This window comes from Dipodomys spectabilis, unplaced genomic scaffold, assembly GCF_019054845.1.
Source record: "Dipodomys spectabilis isolate Male_0828 unplaced genomic scaffold, ASM1905484v1 ptg000089l, whole genome shotgun sequence".
NCBI classification, from domain to species: domain Eukaryota; kingdom Metazoa; phylum Chordata; class Mammalia; order Rodentia; family Heteromyidae; genus Dipodomys; species Dipodomys spectabilis.
In genome coordinates, this window is record NW_024870766.1 from 10,137,312 (window position 1) to 10,163,080 (window position 25,769).

The window sequence follows — 25,769 nt, forward strand, 5'->3', positions numbered from 1 at the left end:
CCAGTGGCTAATGTTTAGATAATACAGGCCTAAAGGAACCTCTATAAAATATCTAATTTTGATATATAAAATTTGAGGCTAATTGAGAACTTGGGTGAGGGCATCGGAATCTGCTCTTGTGAACAAGCGTCCCATAGGATTTATCAGCAGAGTGTCTGGGCTGACTCCTTGGAAGTATTGTTTTAGAGGTTCATGGTCCTTCTGTTCAAATTGGGGAAACTATGACAGAACTCATAGAGGAGCTGGACTGCTGATATACAATCAGTTCTCCCTTTTTTCTCTTATAAGATTCAGAACATTCTTCACACAATGATATAAGACTAATATTAAGATTAACAATAATGGAAGTTTTTGGAATGAAACACTTGACTTCCCAATCCATACCTTCATTTCTCTTCTCATCTAGTTTTTTTTTTTTTTTTTTTTAAACAGTGTCTGATATTTTTCAAACTGATAGCTTGGCTACTCTCAAATCAACAGTGGAATCACTAGATATTGTGGCTAATCCTAAATCACTTTAGTCCAGTAAAACACTTCAATCATTCTTGGTGATAACTCAGTTTGTTTTGTTTGTTAGTTTGTTTAAGTTTTTCTCCCATTTGTCATGTTTTCTAAAAATAAATAAACTCTCTCCCAAGTCATGTGACTCTGATACCCTGATTTATCTATAGTATATTTGGCTTCTTTGTGATTACTAATAAAAGCCTCATTTGCCATCAAAACTGTTTTATTAGATAATAACTTATATGGTGAATTTGCTTCTGAAGTTTAGTGTTATTTTATTTTACCAAGTGCATAACTAATAATGTGCCAAAGACTGTTTCAGAGCTACAGCCATAGGAAGGAATTTGAAGCCAAGGATAGCTCTGGATGTTTAGCTTTTTATTAATCATTTTTTTTGACATCTGTATGTTTTCTATTGCAGACAGGAAGTTAAAAGGGGTATGATGATGACATCACATGATCATCAATATGATCATGATAAGGTGAAAATTATGTCTGATAAATAAACCAAAGTAAAATTGGAAGAACCCAAAGAATCCAATATTTTGGTATGTACTTTAAAATTGCCCTAACATAATCTGAGCAATGATTTTGTAAAACTGAAGACAAATTTTGGCATTGGTAGCCTTTATTCCTCCATAAACTTTTAGTAGCTTGACTTTTTGTCTTAATGAAATGGTTATGCTATTGAAAATTGCCTAATTCTATAACAGGACAGGCAGTGACACAATATTATGCAGAATTTCAGTTTCATGAGTGTATAATTTATAATAAAAGTAACAAGAACTATGCTTTCTTTTTCCAGAATCCCCTTGTTAGAAAATGAATATAAAAGTTGCCATTTTATAGTTATTTCAATTCTGGAAGAAAAGAAAAGTGATTTTGAAGGTATAATATATCACAATAAGGCCTGTAGCTCATCAAGGAAGCTTTATAAATATGCAAGAATCTACAGAGACCTCCCCAGGTTAAAAGTTCCTAAATAATTCATGTTGCTTTAATGTTAAATAATATCTGGAGTCTGTATTTTTCTTGACATAAGAAATCTAATTATTTATAATAGCCAATGACATTTACATGTTGCTAAATATACTCTGCTTGCTTGTATATGTGGATAAGGGATGGCTGGCTTTATTTTGGCTTGTATATAATGTAAAATATTGGAGTGACCTGAGTTATCTTTTTCTTATAATCACATGATTTTAAGCACATCCTGTCCAAAACCTATCTGTAGACATTGCTATTTAAAGTACAGAATAAGAGAAGTTCTAGTTGATACCATTTGTTTACGATGTAACTCAACTGCCAGATCAAATATCTATCTCAGTTTTTTTTTTTAATCTTAAAATAATACTATTCATTTCCATTCCAGAAGCCCCAGATTGTTTGGTTTAGTTTTTGAGATTGACTGAAAGTAGATTGCAAAGTCAATCTATTGTGTTAAGTTTATTTACACAAACAGAGTGTCTTGAAAATAAACTGGAAGGCTGCCCAGCAGTTGGATCCTGAGATATTTCACATCCTAAGATTTCTAATACCCGCTTTACCGGGACCTATTCTCAACTTCACCGCTTTCCTTAACTAGATCATTGACTCACAATGTATTTTCTCTTAATGTTGAAGTGACTTTATGACATTCTCTAGGGGAGGAAGAAGATTTAGTTTTTTAACTTGATTTTAAAATGTTGCCTAGGCAAAGAATTCCATGCCAAATCCATCTAAGAAGCAATTACAGATAACATAGTTGCTGTTGTTGTTGTTTTTCAGGCTCTTTGAAAGACACTTTGCTCCGAAGAGTTAAAAGTAACACTTCTATGCTGGAAGCAAGAGGAAAAAAAAAGCTTTAATTATGGAAAAAGACTGTGTTAACAGTGGAAAAGAAATAATTTAGGCACTGGTATGTGAACAAACAGATGAAGTATTTATTCAAGGCTTAATCTTGGCGAATAAGTCTTTTAAAGCCCTTTCAAACGCTGCATCCCTGTCTTACATCTTAAATAATCGGACTATTATATAGGCTCCTTCAGCCCCGCCCTTCCCCCCACCCCAACCATCCAAACCCGCTCTGGTCTCCAGGCTCCCAGGACTTGTAACTGGGAGGGAGACGCGGGCAGGGCACGTGGACCAGAAATACTTCCTAGAAACAGCAAGTAGCTGCTCAACCCTGCCTGAACTTTCCTGTAAACACAGCGCTCTGACAGACGGCATCCCTGCTGGGTGGATCCGCAACTCCTGGAGGGAATGGCTCTTCTTGTTTTTAATTAGCAAGGGGAAAGGTGAATTCAAAGTAGCTGTTTGGCAAGCCGGTGCAGGAGGCTGGCTTGGGGGAGGCTGAAGGAGAGAGCTCTGCGGGGTAGAGGCGCGTGTGTGCTGGGTTTGTTTTCTGAATGAAACGCCTGCCGGTGCATGAACAAAATACAGCCTCTCCTTCCCCACTCTGCGGGCAGAGTTCCTGAAGACAGCTCCAGACTGTGGGCATGGCTCAGAAAGCTCGGTGCTAGGGACGTCCTCTGCCTCCTCTCTCTGAAACAACTGACGGAAGAAAGCCAGGTCTGACCGGTCCAAAGACAGCCAGACAAATGGCACTGGGGCATGGTGGTTGCTGATGACAACGCGTTTGATTTCTGACAAAGCTTTTCGCCAGCCGCGCTTCCCCGGGGAGGAGAGTCCTCAGGAAAACTCAAACCTGCCTGGAGTAGAGCTGTGGGGTGACGGCATGGCATCCCTGGGTCTGACTCTCACCTGGCTGCTGTGCGCTCACCTGCTGCAGAGCTGGCCCGGAGGGCGCACGGCGGAAACCCCCTACCCCCGGCTACGCCTGTCACATAAAGGTACGTTACCTTTTCAGACCCTTTTGTGTGTGTGAAAGGAGCTCAAACTAGAAAGTCGTTTCACCTAGGTTCAGAGTCTTCCGAGACCTTAAACATGCACCTGAAACGCGTTATTGTGAAACGCACCTAAGATCTGAAGTACCTCCAATGAATAGGTCCTCCTCACTTCGTGTGAAAGCAGTGGAGGATCGCGTGTCAACTTGGAATGCTTTGCTTTGTAAATATCAGATTCTATTCCTGAGAAGTTCACTCTCCCTACAGGACAGAACAGAAAGAAGCAGGTTGCAAAAAGCCCGAAAAGCCTAAATCCCCCAAAGTAGCAGCAGCAGGTACCTGAAGACTAAAGGGTACATTGTGAGACGCAGTGGGGAAAGGAAATACTTTAGGAATAGAAGTGTGAATTTGTTTTGTTCTGTTTTTTAATTTGATGTATTTCCATAATAATGATGTCAGGAAGAAAACCCAAATTCCTGAGAAATGTTGTACTACTCATGCTAATAAAGTCATCACCATGTCATTAAAAGGACTAACAAATAATATAAATTAGCCATCTAGCTGAATTGATTATCAGAATAGTTTTTATGTGTGACAAAGCAAAATATGGAGTTTAATGGCAACCATTGTAAAATGACTAACACTGGTTAAAGTATTAGTAACCACTAACATTTGTCCTTTTTAATGTGTTTTTCTTGTTTTTACTGGAACTCTCTTGGTGTTTTAATAGTTTATTGTGTAATTATGTCTTGTAAATCTATATCATATTCATAAATAACTAATCATAAGATAGATTTTTGCATCAGGACCAGTAAAAGCCATTCAGGAGTAGATTTAATGGTTCATTCTGTAACCGAATGAATAAACAAAATTGACTTGATGGTGTAAGAGAAGTGTGGAATAAATTATCTGAAAAAAAAGTATGCATTCTCACTAACAATTAAGAGAGGCAACAGATGTGATGATGAGAATTACATAAGAACCATTTCTCAATTGTGTAAGCTCTGAAATTGTCTCCCATTATGGATGAATGGAAAGAACAGAAGCCTATTTTGTCCAAACACAGGTAGAATTTATGCTAGAAGGTGGAAAAAGGGGAGGCCTTACTTTTACAGGGCATGAATGGTCTTTTTGTCTTTTTATTGAGCAGTGGTAAGTGTAACAGTGACTAGAAAATTCTCATTCTTTGAAGAGTTAAAACCATGGTTAGTTTCTTGATTTAAATCAATTACCCAAAATATGGGTGGATATTTACAAAATAGATAAAATATGATGACCATCTTTAGTACAAGCTTTTTGATGTTGGAAAATATAATGTATGTGTATATCTTGATATGTATGAGAATATTTCTAAGAAGTTATAATTAATTATATTGGGATGGAAAAGGACAAATAAGGATGCCATAAATATATATCATAAGTGGGTTTTTTCCTATATAGAAAGTGGATAGCTTCCAGATATGACAAACTGCCATTCTGTTCTGCTTATTATTAGTCTTTATACCTCATTGTAGTGGTGCTTAGGTTTCGATAGCACAATATCAGTTTGTTTTCCTAAGCTGCCTGGGGAAATTTCATAGTAGAGATTAGAATTTGGTCAGAGTATTCCAAATCTGTCTGATATGTGTGATCTATGTGTAATATCATTATCAAGCTCATCCTAATGATGTCTTGATCAAATAAATATCTGTAATTGATCTTATGGGTTGTGTCATATGCTGCAGAATGAATTTGCCTAATATCTATAGATATACTTCACTGAAAACTCCCATACAACTCCCCTTTTGCTTTCCTTAACCTTTTAATTGGGCTACCTGCAAATGCATAATGCTACACTTCTATACAAGTGTGATCTAGAGTTTCTTGCACATAAAATGTTCTTGTGCAACAAAGTTAGCAAAGTCAGGTATGAGGTCAGACCAGAGATAAAACCTGAAGCAGCAAATGCTTGCTGCACCTCAGGTGCAGATCAGTGAAAAGAAAATTACACAGAGTTGTCACAGCAGGAACATTTTGATCAACACAACACAAAGAGTCTATTTATCTCCCACCCTCTGGCTTTCAGGGGATATTCCAGAGGCTGTCAAAAAGTAAGAGCAATATATCTCAGGTTAATATTCTGATGTCTTGAATTATATCAGAAAGGTTGTATTTGCAGTAGCAGGTGAATTTTCATAATCTAAGTGACAAATGAATATATAGGCATTGAAGGTAACACTCCACAGGCATACGTGATATAGCACCTCTATGTCGCTGCCTAACCCCCAGGAGGGGATTTCACTGAAATCCCTAAAGGTGATCTGCTACTAGATTAGTCCAACAATTCTGAAGTGGTCTTTGCTATATAGGAAAAGGCAGTAATTTTTCTTTTATCTTTTACATTCCAAGGTGGCACTTAAGCAAAGATTTTGTATTCTTGAAAAAGAGGAGAAAAGTTAAGCATCATATACAAAGCTTGAGTTGATTTATATAAACGTATGTTAAAAAAATATCTAGAGAATTCTTCCTTTCCATTCCTCCTCTGCTTCTGGAACTGACTTGTGATTAAGTACAGAGGAAAAAATCACCACATTTAGAATAGAAATGACAGAAAATGAGGGAAGAAAGGGTAAGAAGATAGCCTGAGATTCAAAGGGTCTTCTAGCAGATTTTTCACTGTCCCCTAACCAAAAACTGGATATTAGATTCCTTCTTGTTTTTAGTGAAAATACCAACCCACCCTGACATTATGATTTTATCTTAGATAATATCTTAACTTAGGACAAGCCTACCTCGTGCATAAAAAGACAATGTAGCTTCCATATTTCTATCTTGCCTGATATATACATATATATATGTGTGTGTATATTTCAAGGTATTTTATAAGACAAATACATTGACTTAGTAAAAATAGCTGAGATTAAGGGCGTAATATGGTATCACACTATGGAAGAATTTTCAGTCAAGAGTTGAGTGGAAACTGACTTTATCAGGTTTTTTTTTAATTCATGAATTCATTATAGCTAATATTATCCTAACTAATAAAGATGATATGAATATGATGAAAACAAAGTGACTTTGTTTTGCTCTAAGATTTAACTTGAAAAATAACTATCATTCTCATGGTAGATCAAATATGAGAATGAAGAGGAAGAAAGATATCTGCTGGATTTAGCCACTTCTCTTTGTTGATATCTGTTGTCTCCTTATCCTTAACCATCCTGCATTAATGAGGTCACAGGGAAGGTAAAAATAGTCTTCTTGATAATAGAATTCAAAGAGAAAAGAAAAAAAGAGCAAAGGCCTAGCTAAAGAAGAAATGCACATAGGCAAATCCTCAACAAGGGAGAATTCAATCAAGGAAATTGAATCAAGGGAATTTGGCAGATGGGGTAGGAGGGACATGAGGCCCGAAGACAAGCAGAGTAGCTACTTAATCAGAGAACATCTTCTAGAATGTTTCATTAAGAGACAGCTTAAAAGAGGAATGTGTATGGAAGAACATTCCTAAAATGTGTTGATATTTTAAATGGAGATTTAAGCATTAAAAATGTACCCATAAACCTAAATCATGTCATACAATGTTAGTATGATCTCTTATTTGGGGAGTATAACTATTAGTAAAGAATCTTCATAGCCCAGATAGCTCAGAATTGCAATTAGAAGTCTTTTCTCCAGCTATAATCCACACATTGAAAGTAATAGCAGGAACCAGATGCTGGTGGTTCACACCTGTATTCCAAGATACTCAGGAGACTAAGATATGAGAATCACAATTTGAAGCCAGCCAGGGCAGAAAAGTCTCCATGAGACTTTGATCTATTAGCCACTCAAAAAACTGGAAGTGCCACTGTGGCTCAAGTACTAGAGTACTAGCCTTGAACATAAAGAGGCTCAGAAACAGTGCCTAGGCCCTGAGTTCAATCCCCACAACTGACTAAATAAATAAATAAATAAATAATAGCATGGGCTTGTTGTTAGTAATGATGCTTTCTTTGTATTTTTCACTCTTGTTTTGAGAGAATCTAATAGGCAATGATTATCTATGATTGTCAGTGTTTTCTGAGGATTATTATGAATTGTGAATATTGGAAAGAATCATGCTCTGTGGGGAGCAGCCCTTGGGCAGTCATGAGTTTCATTATTGGTATGAATTGCAATGATGCTGACATGGAAGACAGAAGTTGGTCTTCCATAGCATAAAAATGTATGTTTTATCCTGATAGATTATATTTTCTCCAAATTGTGTTTCCTATACCTTTGGCTTCTAGTTACAATAATTTTGAAGATCATTCCACTACATCATCTGTGCATTTTTCAGTATTTATTGCCAGTATTTTTTGCTGTAAAATGTTACATGTGTACATTTATTATACATAGTCAGTGTGTACCATACATTTAGAAATTCTATTTCATAAGGAAAAAAATTTATCTCTAGGGGGAGTACAACGTTAAATAAAAATTTGAATGACCACAATGAATGTTGTGGCATTTATATTTCATCCAGAATAAATAAAAAGAATGGCATGACTGAGCGAGTTTGTCCTGACTCAGCTTATGATTTTTGCTGCTTATCCAGTAACTAAGAATTATCAATAGTGATGTTAGTCACACATTCGGGTGTTAATAAATAAAAACTGATTCCAAGTCATGATTCATAAATTCCATAATTAGGATTCAGGAGTAAACATTAACCTATGTGGCCAGACTTCCATCAGGAGGTAACAGAGAAAATTATATGGTGGTAGATATTAACTTATGAGTAGTCAATATTTTAAAAAATACTAGGTAGTATACTAAAACATACAGTGTATTTTGTTGAGCTGAGTTTACACAAAATAGGCTTGATTACCAGAAGTCTATATAATGATATTAGATCATGTTATTCTTTGTATTTTTATATTTGCTACAAATATCACCCACACATCACATCAGTGTAGCTGAATATGCAAAAGGCTTTGAATAATTCATAGAATGATTCAAGCCTTACCTGGATATTGAATATCACAGTGGGAAAAGAGTAATTCTTTAATGCAAAGATAAGGTTAGGGGAGATCAAGATTGGTAAAGCAAGAAATGAAATTTAGAAATAGTAGATAAATTTTGAAGTGGTAGATTAAGAAATGTACTCATTACCTTACTCATGTAACTGTAACCCCTCTTTTACAGAATAATTACAATAAAATAAAAATTAAAAATGTGAAGTGTTCTATATACAACATATTACCAATACCTGTTCATGAGTAATAAATACAGGCAATAGTTATGATGCCATAGTGAAACATTGTGTCAAAACAAATTACCAAAATGCTTTTTTCTTTATCTACATCAGATTTGTTTTGGAGAGAGGTTCTCTTTCTCTTTAAAATGAGGTCACTTCTAAGATCTATGGCTTCAGATTTGTGTGTGTGTGTGTGTGTGTGTGTGTGTGTGTGTGTGTGTGTGTGTGTGTACGCATGTGTGTGCGTGCACGCGCGCACTAGCCAGTTCTGGTTCTTGAACCATAGACTGGGCACTGTCCTTGAGTTTTTTTGTTTTTTTTTTGGGTCCGGTCGTGGGGCCTGAACTCTGAGCCTGGGCGCTGTCCCTCAGCTCTTCAGCTCAAGGCTAGCGCTCTACCACTTGAGCCACAGTGCCACTTCCGGCTTTTTTCTTTTTGCTTATATGGTGCTGAGGAATCGAACCCAGGGCCTCATGCATGCAAGGCAAGCACTCTACCACTGAGCCATCTTCCCAGCCCGTCCTTGAGCTTTTTTGCCCCAAACTAGTGCTCTACCACTTGAACCACAGCTCTACTTTTAACGTTTTGGTGGTTAATTGGAGACTAGAGACTCATGGACTTAGCTGCCCAGGCTGGCTTCAAACCATGATGCTCAGATCTCAGCCTTCTGAGTAGCTAGGATTATAGGCATAAGCCAGATAATACCTTCAGATTTATAACTACAGAATAAAGCATAAAACTATACAATTGGCTATTACTGGTGAGAATTATTAATAATCTATTGTCAGTTTTATCTCATCAAGGATATCTGTAAGAGTCATATATGGATTTTATTGGAAGTAGAGTGTACGAATATTCACGTTGTCTCCTGTGGTTTAGTAGAGGAATTTAGTCTTTAGTCTTTAGTCTTCTTGCTTTGTCAGTCCTGATCTCCCCTAACCTTATCTTTACTCTTTTTTCACTGTGATATTCAATATCCAGGTAAGGCTTGAATCATTCTATGAATTATTCAATGCCTTCTGCATATTCAGATGTACTAATGGGATGTATGGTTGATATTTGTAGCAAATATAAAAATACAAGTACTTTGCATGCATGTATGCCTTTCATACATAGCACCTTCAGTGTGAATGTAGTGAGCTTATAAACTTGGTCTCAAAGTGTTTAAAACAGAACAAAACTGAAATTATATCACCTATAATATGTTCATAATTGCACCTAGTGATGAGTTAGATTATTTTCCTAGTTTCATTAGACAGGGCCACAATGTTTAGAGTAGCTTTTAATACATTTGATACTTTAGAATATTCAATAAACATTTGATACTTTAGAATATTCAATAAATTATACAAAGCTTGATAATTTGTTATTTTAACAAGGTTTTTATTGTGCAAATACTGTACAGAGCAGTTACAGTTACATGAGTAAGGTAATGAGTACATTTCTTATCAAGCATTGTTGCCTTCTCCTTTGTTTTCCCCTACTATCCCTCCCACCTCCACAACTACATTTCCCTCCCCCTCACTAAATAGTAAAGTTCGGTTTTTCAACATAGTGCCTTGTATATCTCATTGTTATAATGAATCAACCTGTATCCCTATTTAAGCATTTTATTTTTCCCTTCTCCTCTCCAAATTATACCGTCATCAAGTACAGTGAAAACAGGGGTTATACCATGGGGGAGGAACATACAAAGCAACAAAAAAATCACACCTTATAAAAACATTAGAAACAATGGCAAGAAAGAAAAAAAAACACTTGTGTCCTTATCTTGGGGTTCATTTCGCTTAACTTCATCTTATCTGGTCATATGTGCATAGCTTCTGACCTTTTCTACTTGTCCCAGACATGTACTAGTTATTCAAATAAGGGAAACCATGGGACTTATGTTTCTTTGGGCCTGGCTTACTTCACTTAATATAATAATTTTCCACAGTAGTTTTAAATATCATTTGAAACAGGAAAGGAACCATCAGTGTCATTAGTTATTCCATAAACTTAAGCAAGCATTGTTGTCTGTATTCTTACCAAGGACAGACTGCCTATTTTATATATAGGATATTCCATAGGTAATGTAATAATGACCAAATATTATCCTCTTTACTACTGAGAGTACATTTTTCTGTCACAGTGATTCTTTTAAGAGCTGACACCTCTATGGAATTGATGTTGCCTTCACATGCCCTGTGGTCGCCAAGGAAATTGACTATTCAAGATTATTAAATCTATTTGGTGTCTACCTATTGCCTCTCTAATCATATGGAAAAAATAAGGGAAATCCACTGGCTTGTCTGATTTTTTAATACTTAAAATTTTTTAACGCAAAAAATTTCTCTTCTTTGGTTACTAAATTCTCCACCATTACTGTTATCTGGTTAAGGATTTAGCTTATAGCCTTCAAACAGTAAACATAACAAATAGATTAGGCTTATAGACTTATATAAACTCCCACATTCTTGTTTTAATGGCCTATATTCTATATTCTGGATGAAACATACTGCATTTAAATTTTGTTTCTTGTTATATGGTATGGTATTAATGGTTACGTTTTCTGAGTATGAATTTTCTCATCTTTACAATGGTATAATACAGAACTGGCAAAATTATGACAGAATCATGAGACAACACAAATTAATGTGATAGAAGATAGACTATTTAACCCTTAGACAGCTTTTCATTAATACTTAATGAATCAGAGAAGACTCAGAAATAATTCAAGTCTATGCTGGTTTTCTTTTCATTCTAAAAGCAATTATAAACTAATCATTAACCTTTTGACAAAATGAAGATCCTTAAGCATCTAATTTTAGAAGTAAAGGCTTTCTTTCATGAAAGTTATCTCTTATTGGAATAGATGGATTAAAGGAATAGATATTGATATCTTCATACTATAGAATTATTTTGTTAATAATTTAAAGTAAGTTGGAATATTATCTGCTGGAGACAACAGACCACATCCATTAAGTAAAGGTCCCTAACAAAGGTAATTGTACACCCAGCTTTGTAAAGCACAATAGAACTGATATTACAAAAGCCAGATCAGGGAGACCAAAGTTAAGCTAAACAGTGTCCTGTAAGCAGCTATCAACTCAGTATGGGTTGTTTGCTTTGAAAGTGAAAGAAAGCCTTCTGCTTTGCCATGCCTGGGACAAACAGGTAATGCAGCTGTAGTAGATAGAGCCTGGTTTCTGACACTTGGTAGGTATCCAGTGAGTGCTCATTAAGTGATATATGAAGAAGACACAATGATGGAGAGCTGTGTTTTTTCAAAGGATGAGCTGACACAGAGGAGGTGAGAAAAATACCAAGGAAACTAAGGAATCCAGAACAACTATTTATGGCTTATTTAGTACCACAGGCATCAGGATAAAGGCTGGGTCTTTCTCTGGCCCATCACCTTCTTTCCCCTCAGTGCTACAGTTAATAAAACAGCAGGAAACTCCTGAAGTGCTCTGCTCCCATCAGTCACATTTCCTCACCTTTATTAAGTCTGTTTTTGCTTCTTTGAAAGTCTATTTTTCCATGCACTTCACATTCTTAGGTGTTGACCATGATGCCTCTTCCCTTTCTCTGATCACTCTAGTCTTTGGCTACCTCTTTTGTGGTCAGCATCATATTTTTACTCTTTTTTTCCTTCTCCACTTTTCCAGATTGACACAACTTAATTCACTTGTTATGCCAGAAATGAGAAGAACACATGTTTTTAGTGAATAAAATGTTCTAATTGGCCTCTAGTTTGCCTCCAGTATATCTTACATTTATGTTACCTAATTTGAAAATGTGACCTTCAGTTTTTGTTTGTTTGATTACTTAAATGTTCACACGTATATTAGAATCTCAAGTTTGCTGAAATCTGTGATTTAAGAATCAATACAATATTAAATGAATATCTTAACAGCCATCTAAACTGGTTTACTCAGACTGGTTTTCTGATGGGAAGTTATGCTCACAGTTTTCATGGCATTGCTGGCCATGAGTCACCATGGATTCTGGGCATGGCAAAGGAAAGGGATGAAGACATTGGGCAGGAGAAAGTTAAATTTGCACGCTGATGTAATCTGCAACAACACTTGAGTTAGGTGTCAGAGTATTATTGATATAAACATATCTATGTCTGTGAAGGTTAGATTTGTTTTGTTTTTAGGTCTTTTTTTTTTTTCTGATTGAACCTAAACTAGGAAAAAAAATGAATAAAAACAAAGAAATTATTTTTACAGAATTGATCAGAGAAATAGCATCCCCAAGAATAAGTCCCAGTGAAGATTTTGGGTAGCTAGATCAACTCCAAAAGAATAACAGCAAAGAACGTGGGAATTATTAGTATTTATCTATTGATATATGTACGTATTTATTTATTTATTGTCAGTCCTGTGGCTTGAACTTAGGGCTTGGGTGCTGTCCCTGAGCTCCTTTTGCTCAAGGATAGTGTTCTACCACTTGAGCCACTGTGCCACTTCTGGCTTTTTCTGTTTATGTAGTGCTGAGGAATTGAACCCAGGGCTAGGCAAGCATTCTACCACTAAGCCACATTCCCAGCCCCAAACATGGGAATTATTACAAAGTAGAAATACAACTCAGCCAAGGATGCTGACTCTTCCCCTTCCTGAACAGTTAACCCTGACGAAATGCTGAGAATGGATAAAAGAATCATGGGGTTTGAACTCAGGACCTGAGCCCTGTCACTGATCATTTTTGCTCAATGCCAACATTCTACTACTTTGAGCCATAGTACTACTTCCAGTTTTCTGTTGGTTCATTGGAGATAAGATTCTCAAGGACTTTTTGTCTCAGACTGACTTTGGACTGTGATCCTCAGATCTCAGCTTCCTGAGTAGCTAGTATTGAAGGCATTGGCCACTAGGGCCTGCCTCTGAGGAGGACTTTAAGTTCTCAGTTCAAATTCACTGTGGATCTAAAACGAAATAGAAAATGTGCTGGACACAGAGCTATTTTCAGCTTCTGATTGCCTTTTTCCTGAGTCAAAAGTTTATTATATGAATCATGTGATTTCTCAGGTCCTTTCCAGTTCTGGAAATATAAGGCTCCTTTCTTCTCTGTACAGACTTCCCCGTGTGTTGAATTCTCCAAAATAGTTGAGAAAATTTTAATAAGAAAAAAGATGTTGTTGTGGAAAGAATATGGACTCATGATTTTGAAATTTTTGGTTTGAATTCTCAGTACATCTTGTTCAATACTGTGTTTTTCTTGCTAAAGCATTATACTCTTGAAACTTAATATCCTCATAATTATAAAGGAACTGATAAACAGTCTTTCTTGCTCATATGACAAAGAAAAAAGCTCAACTTATCACAGCATAGATGTATGAGATATATATATATGTGTATATATATATATATATATATATATCAAGCTTCTTTCAGTTAAGGATAACTTTTCTATAAGACCCTAAGGACAAAATAAAATTATTTATTCAAGTCATTTTCAAAACCTATAATTACTGGTTGTGCATTTGTTATATACTAAATTATAAATATATTTTATTTAAAAATCAGCTTCCACAATTTTATGGAAATGATAAAATTATGAAATCTAGCTTTATCTTTACAGGAAGTAGTGATAATTTTAACCAATGCCAAACATGTCCTAAGTGAAAGCTTTGATCTTGGTAAATATACTTAGATTCAGGATATCCCAGTATAGTGCCATTCTTATGATTAAATTATACGTGAAATTATAGAAGAGCTGGCATTGGTGGCTAATACCTGTACTCCTTGCTACTTAAGAGGGTGAAATCTGAGGATCATGTTCAAAGACAGCACGGACAGAAAAGTCCAGTGAGGGGCTGGGAATGTGGCTTAGTGGTAGAGTACTTGCCTAGCATGCATGAAGCCCTGGGTTCAATTCCTCAGTTCCACATACAAAGAAAAAGATGGAAGTGGTGCTGTGGCTCAGAAGCTCAGAGACAGTGCCCAGGTTGGCCAAAAAAAAAAAAAAAAAAGAAAAGTCCAGTGAGACTGCTATCTCTAATTAACCAGCAGAAAACCAGAAATGGAGTTGTGGCTCAAGGTGGCAGAGTACTAGCTGTGAGCAGAAAGCTCAGTGATAGTGCCATGGCCCTGAGTTCAAGCCCCACAGCTGACCAAAAGAAAAAAAAAGTGTTGTACAAGAAGTTACATATCCACACACATACAAACATAGCCTTACTCCAACTCTATTCTCAAGAAGATTAATATATATTTGTAAAAATGCCATGGTCATAAGAAGACTATTTACATATACTTACCTCATAGGTCATGGAGTTGGAACTGAAAGAAGTACTGGAGTTCAGTCCTAGGATAAATGGAAGGCTGGACAGGAAGATGAACAAATGCGCTGTAAATTTTATCCTGCCTTGCCCCACCTTTGTCTCTTTCCTTCAGTCATCTCATTATATGTAATGTTTTGTATCCTGCCTAAAACAAATCTACCATAGATATTTGGCTGTCTTAATTCCCTGTGTTTGTGACTCTTACACATTCATGAGTATCATGTATTCATTGGAAATGCTAAATTGAATTTCTCCCATTTCTCCATGGATTTAAGGAATCCTCATTTTCTTTGTATGAATAATAAATGGTAATAAAAAATATACAAAAAGATTGAAATTCTTGAAGGCAGTTATAGTGTTTGAATTCTTAAAATATAATATATGTAATATGTATTACATACATACATATATGTGTAGAGAGAGAGAGAGAGAGAGAGAGATTGTGTGTGTGTGTGTGTGTGTGTGTGTGTGTGTGTGTACGTGCCAGCTCTGGGCTTGAACTCAGGCCTGGATGCTATCTGTGAGCTTGAGATACAGCTCCACTTCCAGGTTTTTGGTGGTTAGTTGGATATAAAGAGTCTCCTGGACTTTCCTGCTTGTGTTAGCTTCACACCTTGATACTCACTCTCAGCCTTAGTAACTAGGATTACAGGCATGAACCACTGGTACCTATCATAATAACAAATATATTTCAGCTCTTTTATTCAATACATAGATAATTGGATGCTTTATGAAATAGCATTACTATTACCAAATTAATTTCTTTTATTGGGTGCCTCCATAAAAATATACGTGTACAGAATTAGCAGAAAATGAATAAAGGAATAATGCAGAAGTCAGAAGGCAGGAAAAATGAGATTATTTATCTGCTCTGTAGTTTGGATTCAAGTCTTCTATTGCAAAATTTCTAAAAAAGGACTCAGAACTCTTTAAACATTATTCAGAAAACATTTATATATTACCATAAATTTGAATTTACCTAGATCCTACACATGATTGTATCAAATATTACTAGCCTTTGTTCTCATTTGCTTTACTCTAAACTCTAAATTCCAGTGTAAAATGTTATCCATTTCCCCTTTGATAAACTGTGATGAAAGAGATAAAGAGCTAATACATGAAAACTGTGAAAAAAGATACCAAAAAAAGACTTGTAAAAGAGTAATAATTTCCCAACATTTCTGGCTTTGAAAAATGTTCTAAATGGCCAAAGGCAAGAATTTTGATTCGGTTTTATGAATTTGTCCCCATGAAAATGTGTGTAATACCTGGGCGCTGGTGGCTCACGCCTGTAATTCTAGCTACTCAGGAGGCTGAGATCTGAGGATCGCGGTTCCAAGCCAGCCCGGGCAGGAAAGACTGTGAGACTCCTATCTCCAATAAACCCCAGAAAACCGGAAGTGGCGCTGTAGCTCAAGTGGTAGAGCGCTCGCCTTGAGCTGAAGAGCTGAGGGACAGCCTCCAGGCCCAGAGTTCAAGCCCCACGACCGACAAAAACAAAAAAAAATGTGTGTAATAAATCATTTGACTGGCAGCATTTGATTTATGATTTATCACCTTAAAAACAGCTAGTGTCAATAAGATAGTAAAAGGTGATATAACTATTTTTTTTATCTCAAATAAGAAAAATACCAAACAACCAACAACACAAAAAGCATGAAGAAAGGGAAATGAAAACTGTCTCACCATTATAACAATATTTGTGTTTATATGTATTTCTGCATAGATGAGTGCTAAGTAGAAAATTGCTTAGAATAAATACCATGATACTGAGATAGTTATCAGTTTACAACCTAGATTAACTTAAGTAAATCATATGACACCTTAGAATAGTTGTTCCACTCATATTTATAATATAAATGGAAGATAAAATGACAATATTTTCAAAGTTAAATTTCCTAATTTTTGTCACAGAGATACATGGTTACTTTACTTGTAAGGATATCCAATTATGTACATCTTTGCACATCTCCACTAATATAAAAAAGTAAAACATGTCCTTTTAGATTGTTCAGAAAATAAAAAAACAGAAAGAATATAAAATATAAAATAATGAAATGTATTTTACAATTCTCCTAAAAATTTCAGGTTTGATACTAAATTGTTATATTCATGAACAGTCAATGTTTATATTTCTATTTCAAATTAACATGTTTTGAAATCCTTGTAATTCCTTTTAGAAATTTCTAACAATTATACAACTATAGGAAGAAGAAAAATAGAGTTAAGTCAATTAGGCTTCCAATTAAAAAATTAAATTTTATCTTAACCATTATATTTCTCAGAAGTAAGACAAAAAGTTATGTACTGGGCATTTCTTTCGACAGATTATTTTGCCAAATGTTTTTTACTTGCTCCAAAATGTGTATGCACAAACTAAATTCAGATATATTTTAGGATTGTAGAAGAATTTTTCATATCTGGGGAAAAAAGATTTTTCCAAGTTTTAAAATCAGTATAAGCTGGGAACTGGTGGTTCATGCCTATAATCTTAGCTACTCAGGTGGCTGAGGTCAGAGGATCAGGGTTCAAAGCCAGCCCAGGCAAGGAAAGTCCGTGAGGCTCTTATCTCCAATAAACCAGAAGTGGCAGAAGTGGCATTGTAGTTCAATTCGTAGAGCACTAGCCTTGAGCTGCAGAGCTCAGGGACAGTGCCCAGGCTCAGAGTTCATGCCCCATGACCAAAAAAAGTCAGTAAAATTGGACAAGAATACAAAAAGGAAAAAAAAATCAGCTAATCATTATCAACTAAGTCTATATCCAAAATACATTAGATATCTTTTATAGTATTGATCTCCAAGATGTAACATAAATGCAATGCTACTATTTTATTACATTGATTTTACTTTGGAATACATAATTATGTTTTTTAGATATGTCTATATTAGTGTGCCTGATGTAAGCATAATATATTGCTTTAAGTTAGACATACCATTTGTCCATCTTGTGTTAATTTGTATCCACTGAGTAGCTCGAAAAGACCTTGGATGAGGGAAAGATGGGAAGGGATGGAAAGGGGAAACAAAGGAGGAGGCACCAATGCTTGATAAGAAATGTACTCATTATCTTGCCCATGTAATTGTAACCCCTCTGTATGGTATTTTCACAATAAAAAAAAGATTTTTATTTATTTATTTTATTTTTATTTATTTATTTATTTTTTGTCGGTCATGGGGCTTGAACTCTGGGCCTGGGCGCTGTCCCTTAGCTCTTCAGCTCAAGGCGAGCGCTCTACCACTTGAGCTACAGCGCCACTTCCGGTTTTCTGGTGGTTTATTGGAGATAGGAGTCTCACGGTCTCTCCTGCCAGGGCTGGCTTTGAACCGCGATCCTCAGATCTCAGCCTCCTGAGTAGCTAGGATTACAGGCGTGAGCCACCGCGCCCGGCTTGAAAAGATTTTTTTTTTTTTTTTTTTTTAAAGAAAAGACCTTGGAATAATTTTAGTTTTGAATATCCAGAACACTGTGAATATGCAAAAATAAATGCACAATTGAGTGGGAGGAACTCAGGATACCTAAGTCACTTCCAATGAAACACTCTCTTGGGAATGACAATTAATACCACAGCTCATTCTGAGGATCCCCAGCTAAGCTCCTATATCTCATTCAAACCACTAGCCCTCTGAAATATCTTTGTCTTCACTATTTTCTTCCTTTTAACAAATAGGCCCAGCTGCTACTGCAGCCGGTTTCTCACACTCCCCCGTACTGCTCTTGCTGAGGATGGCAGCCAGTGTAAAGAATAACAGCTGGGATTGGCTTACTTTGGCATCTAAATAATTTTGGGTGGGTCCAGTCCTAACATTATTATTTCATTTAGTTTTATCATCTTTCCTTCTGCTGAATTTTAAAAACATAGGTAAGTGATGTTTTTTCTGAAATATTTTCCTCATCTGGGTATGACTTTTTTTTATCCTGGCCTACTTAAGAAAAAAAAATTGTTCATTTTGAACATTGTTATTTCTCTATCCTTCACTTGAGCTGTGGGTAGAAATGTGACAGAAAGAAAGAGTATTTGTCCCATTGATTGTGAAAGAAATAAATTAAATGAAAGAATTTTTATTTCATTTTATTTTATTTATTTTTTATTTTACCAGTCCTAGGGCTTGAACTCAGGGCCTGGACACTGTCCCTGAGCTTCTTTTGCTTAAGGTTAACACTGTACCACGTGAGCCACAGCACCACTTCTGTCTTATGTGGTACTGAGGAATTGAACCCAAGGTTTCATGCATGTGAAGCAAGCACTCTACCACTAAACCACATTCCCAGACCAAATGAAAGAATTTTTAATGTATATAAATATTGTAAAGCCTGACATATAGTAATTGCTAAGTAAATGTTTGACATCAGAAAGTCAAGTAATGAGGAGGAGGGAGAGAGAGCGAGCGAGAGAGAGAGAGAGAGAGAGAGAGAGAGACAGAGAGAGACAGTGAGAGACAGAGACAGAGACACAGAGAGACAGAGAGATAGTGACAGAGAGATAGAAACCTAATTGCATTTAGGAAATTAAGATCGATATTATTCGCTAAACATTTTACACATTTTTTCTTTTTTTTTTCACATTTTTTCTAAATAATTAATTATTAAGGCCTTAGTTTAGGTGAGGTACATTTGTGTACTATTGCCCAATTCAATGAATCTTTTAATATGGAAATTTTGTTGACTTATAATGTCCTGGCATCCTCAAAGTTACCATTTTGAATTTATGCATGTTGAATGAAAGGGAACACACTAAATGACAGAAAAGTTAATCTATTTTTTTTTGGCACTATGGTGAAGAGAAGGTATTAGTTTGAGTAATCTCATGTCAAACCTACTACATTTTTACCATTTTGTCTCATGTCTAGCTTTTAATGCCCACAGCACTTAAATCCTGACAGATCTCCAGGACTATAAAAGTAGCTACCATGCCCCTTTGTTGAAGGTGAATATTTCTCATGCCTTGACTATCTTGCCTGCTGACCATAGTCTCATCATGCTCCTATTTAATTATATCCTTTTTAAAATTTAACACCTCAGTCCATACTCCACGAGCAACCTTGCTCATAGACCAGTGTGTTTTTAAATGGTAACTTTTATTTATTAAAGCCACCTGAATTGACAATGGTTTATTTGGCAAATATACTATTCTATTCGTTCATGTTGAAATTGCTGTCAATCCTTTTAAGGGTTTTCACATAGACTTGATAAAATCAGCTCTTTCCTTTATTTCAGGAATGTGGTTTGTTTTTTGAGGTTGAGAAAAGTCCTTTCTACTTTCTTCAATGTACACTGTGGATCCCATGTATAGTGAGAATATAGAGTGTTGAGAAAGGACCTGAGCTCTATGTGACACAGAGTTGGCTTAAGAGCCTAGTTCTGCTATCTCATATCCTTGTTTAATTTGTTTAACATTAGATTCCACACTCACTATTATTAGAAAATCTTGTTTAAAAAGGTAAAACTATTAAAATTTAGAAATACTTTTGAAGTTCTAGTTTAAAAAATACACATGTCTCTAAATGTCAGTATTGGAAGAAATTTAAACATAGTTTTATTAGAGTATATAAACTATGTCCTTATGATTTTTTAATGGAAGATATAGTCCAATAAAAGTCATTTCTGTTTTTCTATCTAAATATTATGAAATTATTTGTAGAATTATAGTTAATAAAAGATTATTTTGAAATTCTTCAATAGGAAGAAACAAAACAGATTTCTTTTTTCATAGCTAAAATGAAGAGGAGGATTTCTAAATGTCTGAACAATTTTTTTTATGTAAAAGGAATCTGGAATGGTCACAACAGAATGGCAGAATTAAAATACCATCATAACTGTGATTGCTTAATTTCAGAACTTTAATTTGCTGTCATTTTGTAGACTTGCCAATCTCTCTGGGTATTTGTAGCAAGTCTTGTGCTTTAAAAATGAGGCATATGATTATTTTTTAAAAAATCATTTTCTTATTAACTCCTTGTAAGTCAGACAAAAAGCTGTAGGAAAATAATACTGTAGATGATTTTACATGTTAAAATTAGTTACTTCTGAACTGTGTTTTTGCTGAAGTTTACATCTATTTTGATACATCTATTATCTATCATCTGTCATCTACCTATCTATCTATCTGTCTGCCTGTCTGTCTATCTGCTTCACCTAGTACCATGTTCCTGTACCATATTAATTACTCGTTTATGGGCGGCTTAGGTATTCCTTTAAATATTGAATATGAGGAAGACATATTCTAAGGAAAATAAAATATCAGCATTAAAACATGAGTACTGAAGATCTAACAATTGCTAATTGACAAGGGTTAAATATTCTATACTGTAATAGGCATGGATGGCTGCATGATCTCAGAAGGTAGTACTCTACACACTCATTGTTCTTCCATAAACCACATTTGTTTTATAAATAGTTGGAGTGGTTTTACAACTTTCAGATAATTGTCATCATCTGGTGCTCTCAAACAAATATTTAATCGCAATATTTTTCTCTAAATATATACATGAATTAATATACTGGACCAGACATTTTTTTTGCTGTGTATATAATCTCATGAGACATTCTCAACATTGTGCACAAAGGGAGAAATGCAAGCCTTCTTTGACATTATTACAGTGATGATCAATTTATTTCTTTCAGAAGTTTTTTGATACTAATTCTGGGGATTTAATGCAGGGCCTGGATGCTATCCTCTGTCTGTGAGGTCTTTTGCTCATGGCTAGCACTCTACCACTTGAGACACAGTTCCACTTCTGGAATTTTGGTTCTATTTTGTTTTCTTAGTAAAAATAATACACATGTCAAAATCAGCAAATTAAATGTCTCACAGAATATTGCACTACATCTATTATTTGAATTGTTCTTAGTATGGAAGTCTGTAGACAAACTGATAGAATCTGTAACAAATGTCATTTATTTTACCTCATCTAAGTCATGCTAAGCCATGTAGGCAATATGAGATTCTCCTTCTCTACTAGGATTTCCTAAGACATAGATAATTTATCTATTGATTGTGTGCCTGCTTAATTCCTAAATTAACAATAGTAATGATGATAAACACTTTTTGGCTCATCTACCATCAACCTATTGGTATAGAGCAATATTTACACACAGTATTTTGCATTTTTTCTTCTTTAAAAATAGTGCTCAATGAGGGAATGACATGGTACCTGTCAAATATCACAAATTCAATAAGGCATTATTACTTTCTGAATATGTCCACAGCAATTTCTATTAATGCATTGGGCCTTTCTTTCTAAGAAGATGCGTGGCCTAAGTCTCAATACTGCATTTAAGTGCGTACTACCTATATTGACCTTTTCATCTTTTCCTTTGCATAATTAAGTCCTAGTTCTTTGATTTTATTTTTATTTTGATTATTACTGTTAACTTTTGTTTCAAGGTCTTGCTTATGTAATCAGGCTGGCAACAACTCTTGGTATCCTGGGATCAGCTAACCTTCTCCAAACTCCCAAACTTCTGGGATTAATCAATTTTTGCTCTTAAGGTCTCAAATAGCTGTAACCACTAACATATATCCCCATATCTAACTAGCTCCATATCTTTCCTGAATTGCATTGTCCAATGTCACTAAACTCTGTCATTAAATGACTTGTCAACCTATTCTTGCCTCCAGACCTTTGAAATTGGCTGCTGCTTCTTTCTTTCTCTCTCTACAACCTTTTGCTCACTCTGCTTATCATTATGACCTGATTCAGATGTAGTATGCTCTTAACCAATATAGCACTCCCATTAGGCAATGCAAAAATATATTATACTGCATTGCAGTAGTGTATGTGTTAAGTTCTCTAGAGTAAACCTTGGGGAATAAAGGCAATATTTTATTCATCAGTACATCAAAAGCACTTATTGTAACATTGAGAAGAAAGCAAGAGCTAAATCTATGGAGGGATGAGCTTCACAATGGCTAATTGGTCTTTTCTATTCCATACAAGAAATATGGGGAAATAGATCTGCATATTTCATAAAAGAATCTTTTATCTAGCCTGGGAGATAAGCAGCCTATTCATAGATAGCTCCCAAAATATTCAAAATTATGAATCCATATACTTAATCATTTTTAAGTTGGTAAGACTTTTTTTTTCTTATTGTGAAAGAACACGTTCAGACACTATGACTGAATTCTAGACTTTACTTTGCATGAATTTCAGATGAGCATCTTTGTTTGGTAAGATATGGTATGTAAAGCAATCTTTCAAAAAAATGTCCACCAAACTCTTACAATTTCCTCTTTCATAAAATCACTATTACCAACATATTCAAATGATAAACACGGGTAGTGAAATGGAAGCTAATTATAGTCTGTGACTTGGTTATGAGGGTTAATTTCATCTCTTTATAGTGAACCACCATGGGGTCTATTTTAACCTATTAGAAATGGAAACTGATCTGTTACAAAGTGAAGGTTACATAGATATATTAAGCATTAAAAAATAAGTTGATAAAAGGGAATCTGTGGCTATCTATCTATCTATCCATCTATCTATCTATCCACCTATCTAGTGCTGGCCTGGAAACTGTCACTTAGCCTTTTTGCTCAAGGCTAGCACTCTACCACTTGAGCCACAGCTCCATTTCTGACTTTTGGGTGGTTAATGGAGATAAAGATGTCAGACTTCTTCCTCATACTCACATTCAACCGCAATCCTGAGATTTTTTTTTAGCCTCTGAAGTAGTTAGTATGATAGGCATAAATCACTGGTGTCCAGTTTTTTTTTAAAATATATTTTCCATCTTATTTCCTCTATTTAAAACAGTAATGCTTAACATATATTTTGGAACTTTAAACAAATATTAAGAAGACAGTAAATAGAATCAACTAAAGTGCTTAACGAATGTTTCTCGACACCTTTAGCATCTCACCTAGTCCCTGGTGGGCAGGCAAGTCTTGAATGAAGAGGAAAATAGGAGGCTCAGCCAAAGGAAAGGCTTATGTGCACATTGAACCTCTTTAGAAGAAAGTTGCATTTTCTAACAGGACAGTTAGCAGACAGGTAAGCAGACCAGAGCCACTTTGCAAACTATTTTCTTTATATCAGAAAACCTAAGGGGTACTGAAGTTTAATGAATAGTGTTATTTCACAAAAAAGTATAAATGTATTCCTCATCCTGTTCACTAATATGTTTTATCTTAGATGTAGTTAATTATAACATAGTTATTTCAATTTGATCTAGATTTTCCTGATATGAAAGTCGGAGGTTCAAAAATGGAATTTTTGGAATATAAGACAACAAAAAATGAATGACAATTGCCCTCATTAAATTGTTTTGTGATCATTTGATTACTTTCATATTGTACATTGTAATGGCTAACATAGTTTGAGATAGAGCATATACTCTATCTACAAAAAGATTCACACCTAATTATCAGTAGCTATTTACCCCCAACTGAACATAATTATTAAAGTCACTAAAACAAATGTGGAAGGAACCCAAAAAGGTTATCGGGTTCATTGTAATTTCCTCAAGGACACAGAGCCCACTCATTACAACCAAAGTCAAGTATTTACAAGATTTTTTTTTCTTTCTTTCATTTTCTTTTCTTAGTCAACTTAATCTATTTTAGTAACTTTAATCAGGATTGTTCAAAAGCTGTTTTGATGAAAAAATTCCATCTAGTATATAGACTTGCCTGTGGGGAGAGATTCCCCAACAGTCCACAGTATTTGTTTGGCTTATCCTTAATAAGGTTTACTAAAAATGAATTCTTTATAATATCTAGGTGAATTTCCTCATGTCTCTTCTGCTGAAAACTATTCTTTCTAGCCTTGTATGGTTTGCACACAATAAGAGAATTTCCTACCAAATGGTTTACTGCAACGTGTGTTCAGATGAGAAGAAAAAAATGCGTAGATACGGGCCAATCTCTACTAGCTGTGATAACCAACAGAGATAGTGATGGTGGAATTAGTTCTATTTTTTATTACCTTGAAAGGCTCATGTACTTTTAATCTCTTTTCAAAAAATTGAAATAATCCTCTTTGACAGATTTTATAAGATCCTACATTCTTCCATAGCCGGTACCCATTTATCTGAAGTTGTTTCCTCTCCCCTCCTCCCCCATGCCATAGGCTTATCTTCCCTAACCTTTCTCATCATCAGTATTTTAGTCCATTTATAGTCTCCTTAATGGAAATCCACTTGTTAAGCAAGAAGTCTGGGGGAAAAAAGAACAACTTTGTGTAAATTAAATATTATCCATACTGTAAATTATGTAACTAGAAAATTGAGGGTTTAGAACTCTGAAGAAATAAGTTTTCAAATTGAGGATAAAAAACAATGTAATTTCAAGTTATGTGAAGAGATATGCATGTGCCACAAAAGCATTCTGAACATTGTTGGGGATAGAAATATGCTTAATTGATTCTATCTATTGTTTATTTGCTGTAATAATGATATCATGGATGATGGCATTGTTTAGATATGTTAATGTAGGATCTTCTATCTCACTGTATTTTTCTTCCTCATAAAATATAAATGTTTTGGTCCATATACAAATCTTATATTTAAGAACAAAGATTAATAATTAATAATATTATTAATAATATTATTATTATTATTAATAATAAATTAATAATATTAATTATTAATGAAATAGCTTTTATATATATATATTTATTTTTTGCCTGACCTGGTGCTTGAACTCAGGGATTGAGCATTGTCTCTACTGTTCCTGAGCTACTTTCTTTTTTCCCCCCCGCCTATCAAAGTTAGCACTCTACCACTGGAGCCACAGCTCCTCTTCTGGCTTTTTTGCTGGTTATTTGGATATGACTTTCACAGACTTTCCTACCCAGGCAGGCTTCAAACTGTGATCTTCAGATCTCAACCTCTGAGCACCTAGGATTATAGGTGTGAGCCACCAGTACCCAGTTTTTCAAACTTCTTTCTTTCTTTCTCTTTCTTTCTTTCTTTCTTTCTTTCTTTCTTTCTTTCTTTCTTTCTTTCTTTCTTTCTTTCTTTCTTTCTC

The 25,769-nt window shown here is 35.1% G+C and overlaps 1 protein-coding gene across 1 annotated transcript in view; it reads left to right on the forward strand.

Annotated features, from left to right (window-relative positions):
* Positions 1-2,683: 2,683 nt before the first annotated feature.
* Positions 2,684-25,769, forward strand: part of Sema3e (semaphorin 3E) — a 201,786-nt gene continuing 178,700 nt past the window's right edge. Inside the window, exon 1 of the mRNA XM_042684792.1 lies at positions 2,684-3,335. Within this exon, the coding sequence (XP_042540726.1) occupies positions 3,110-3,335 (226 nt within the window). The 5' untranslated portion in view covers positions 2,684-3,109. The remainder of the gene's footprint in view (positions 3,336-25,769) is intronic.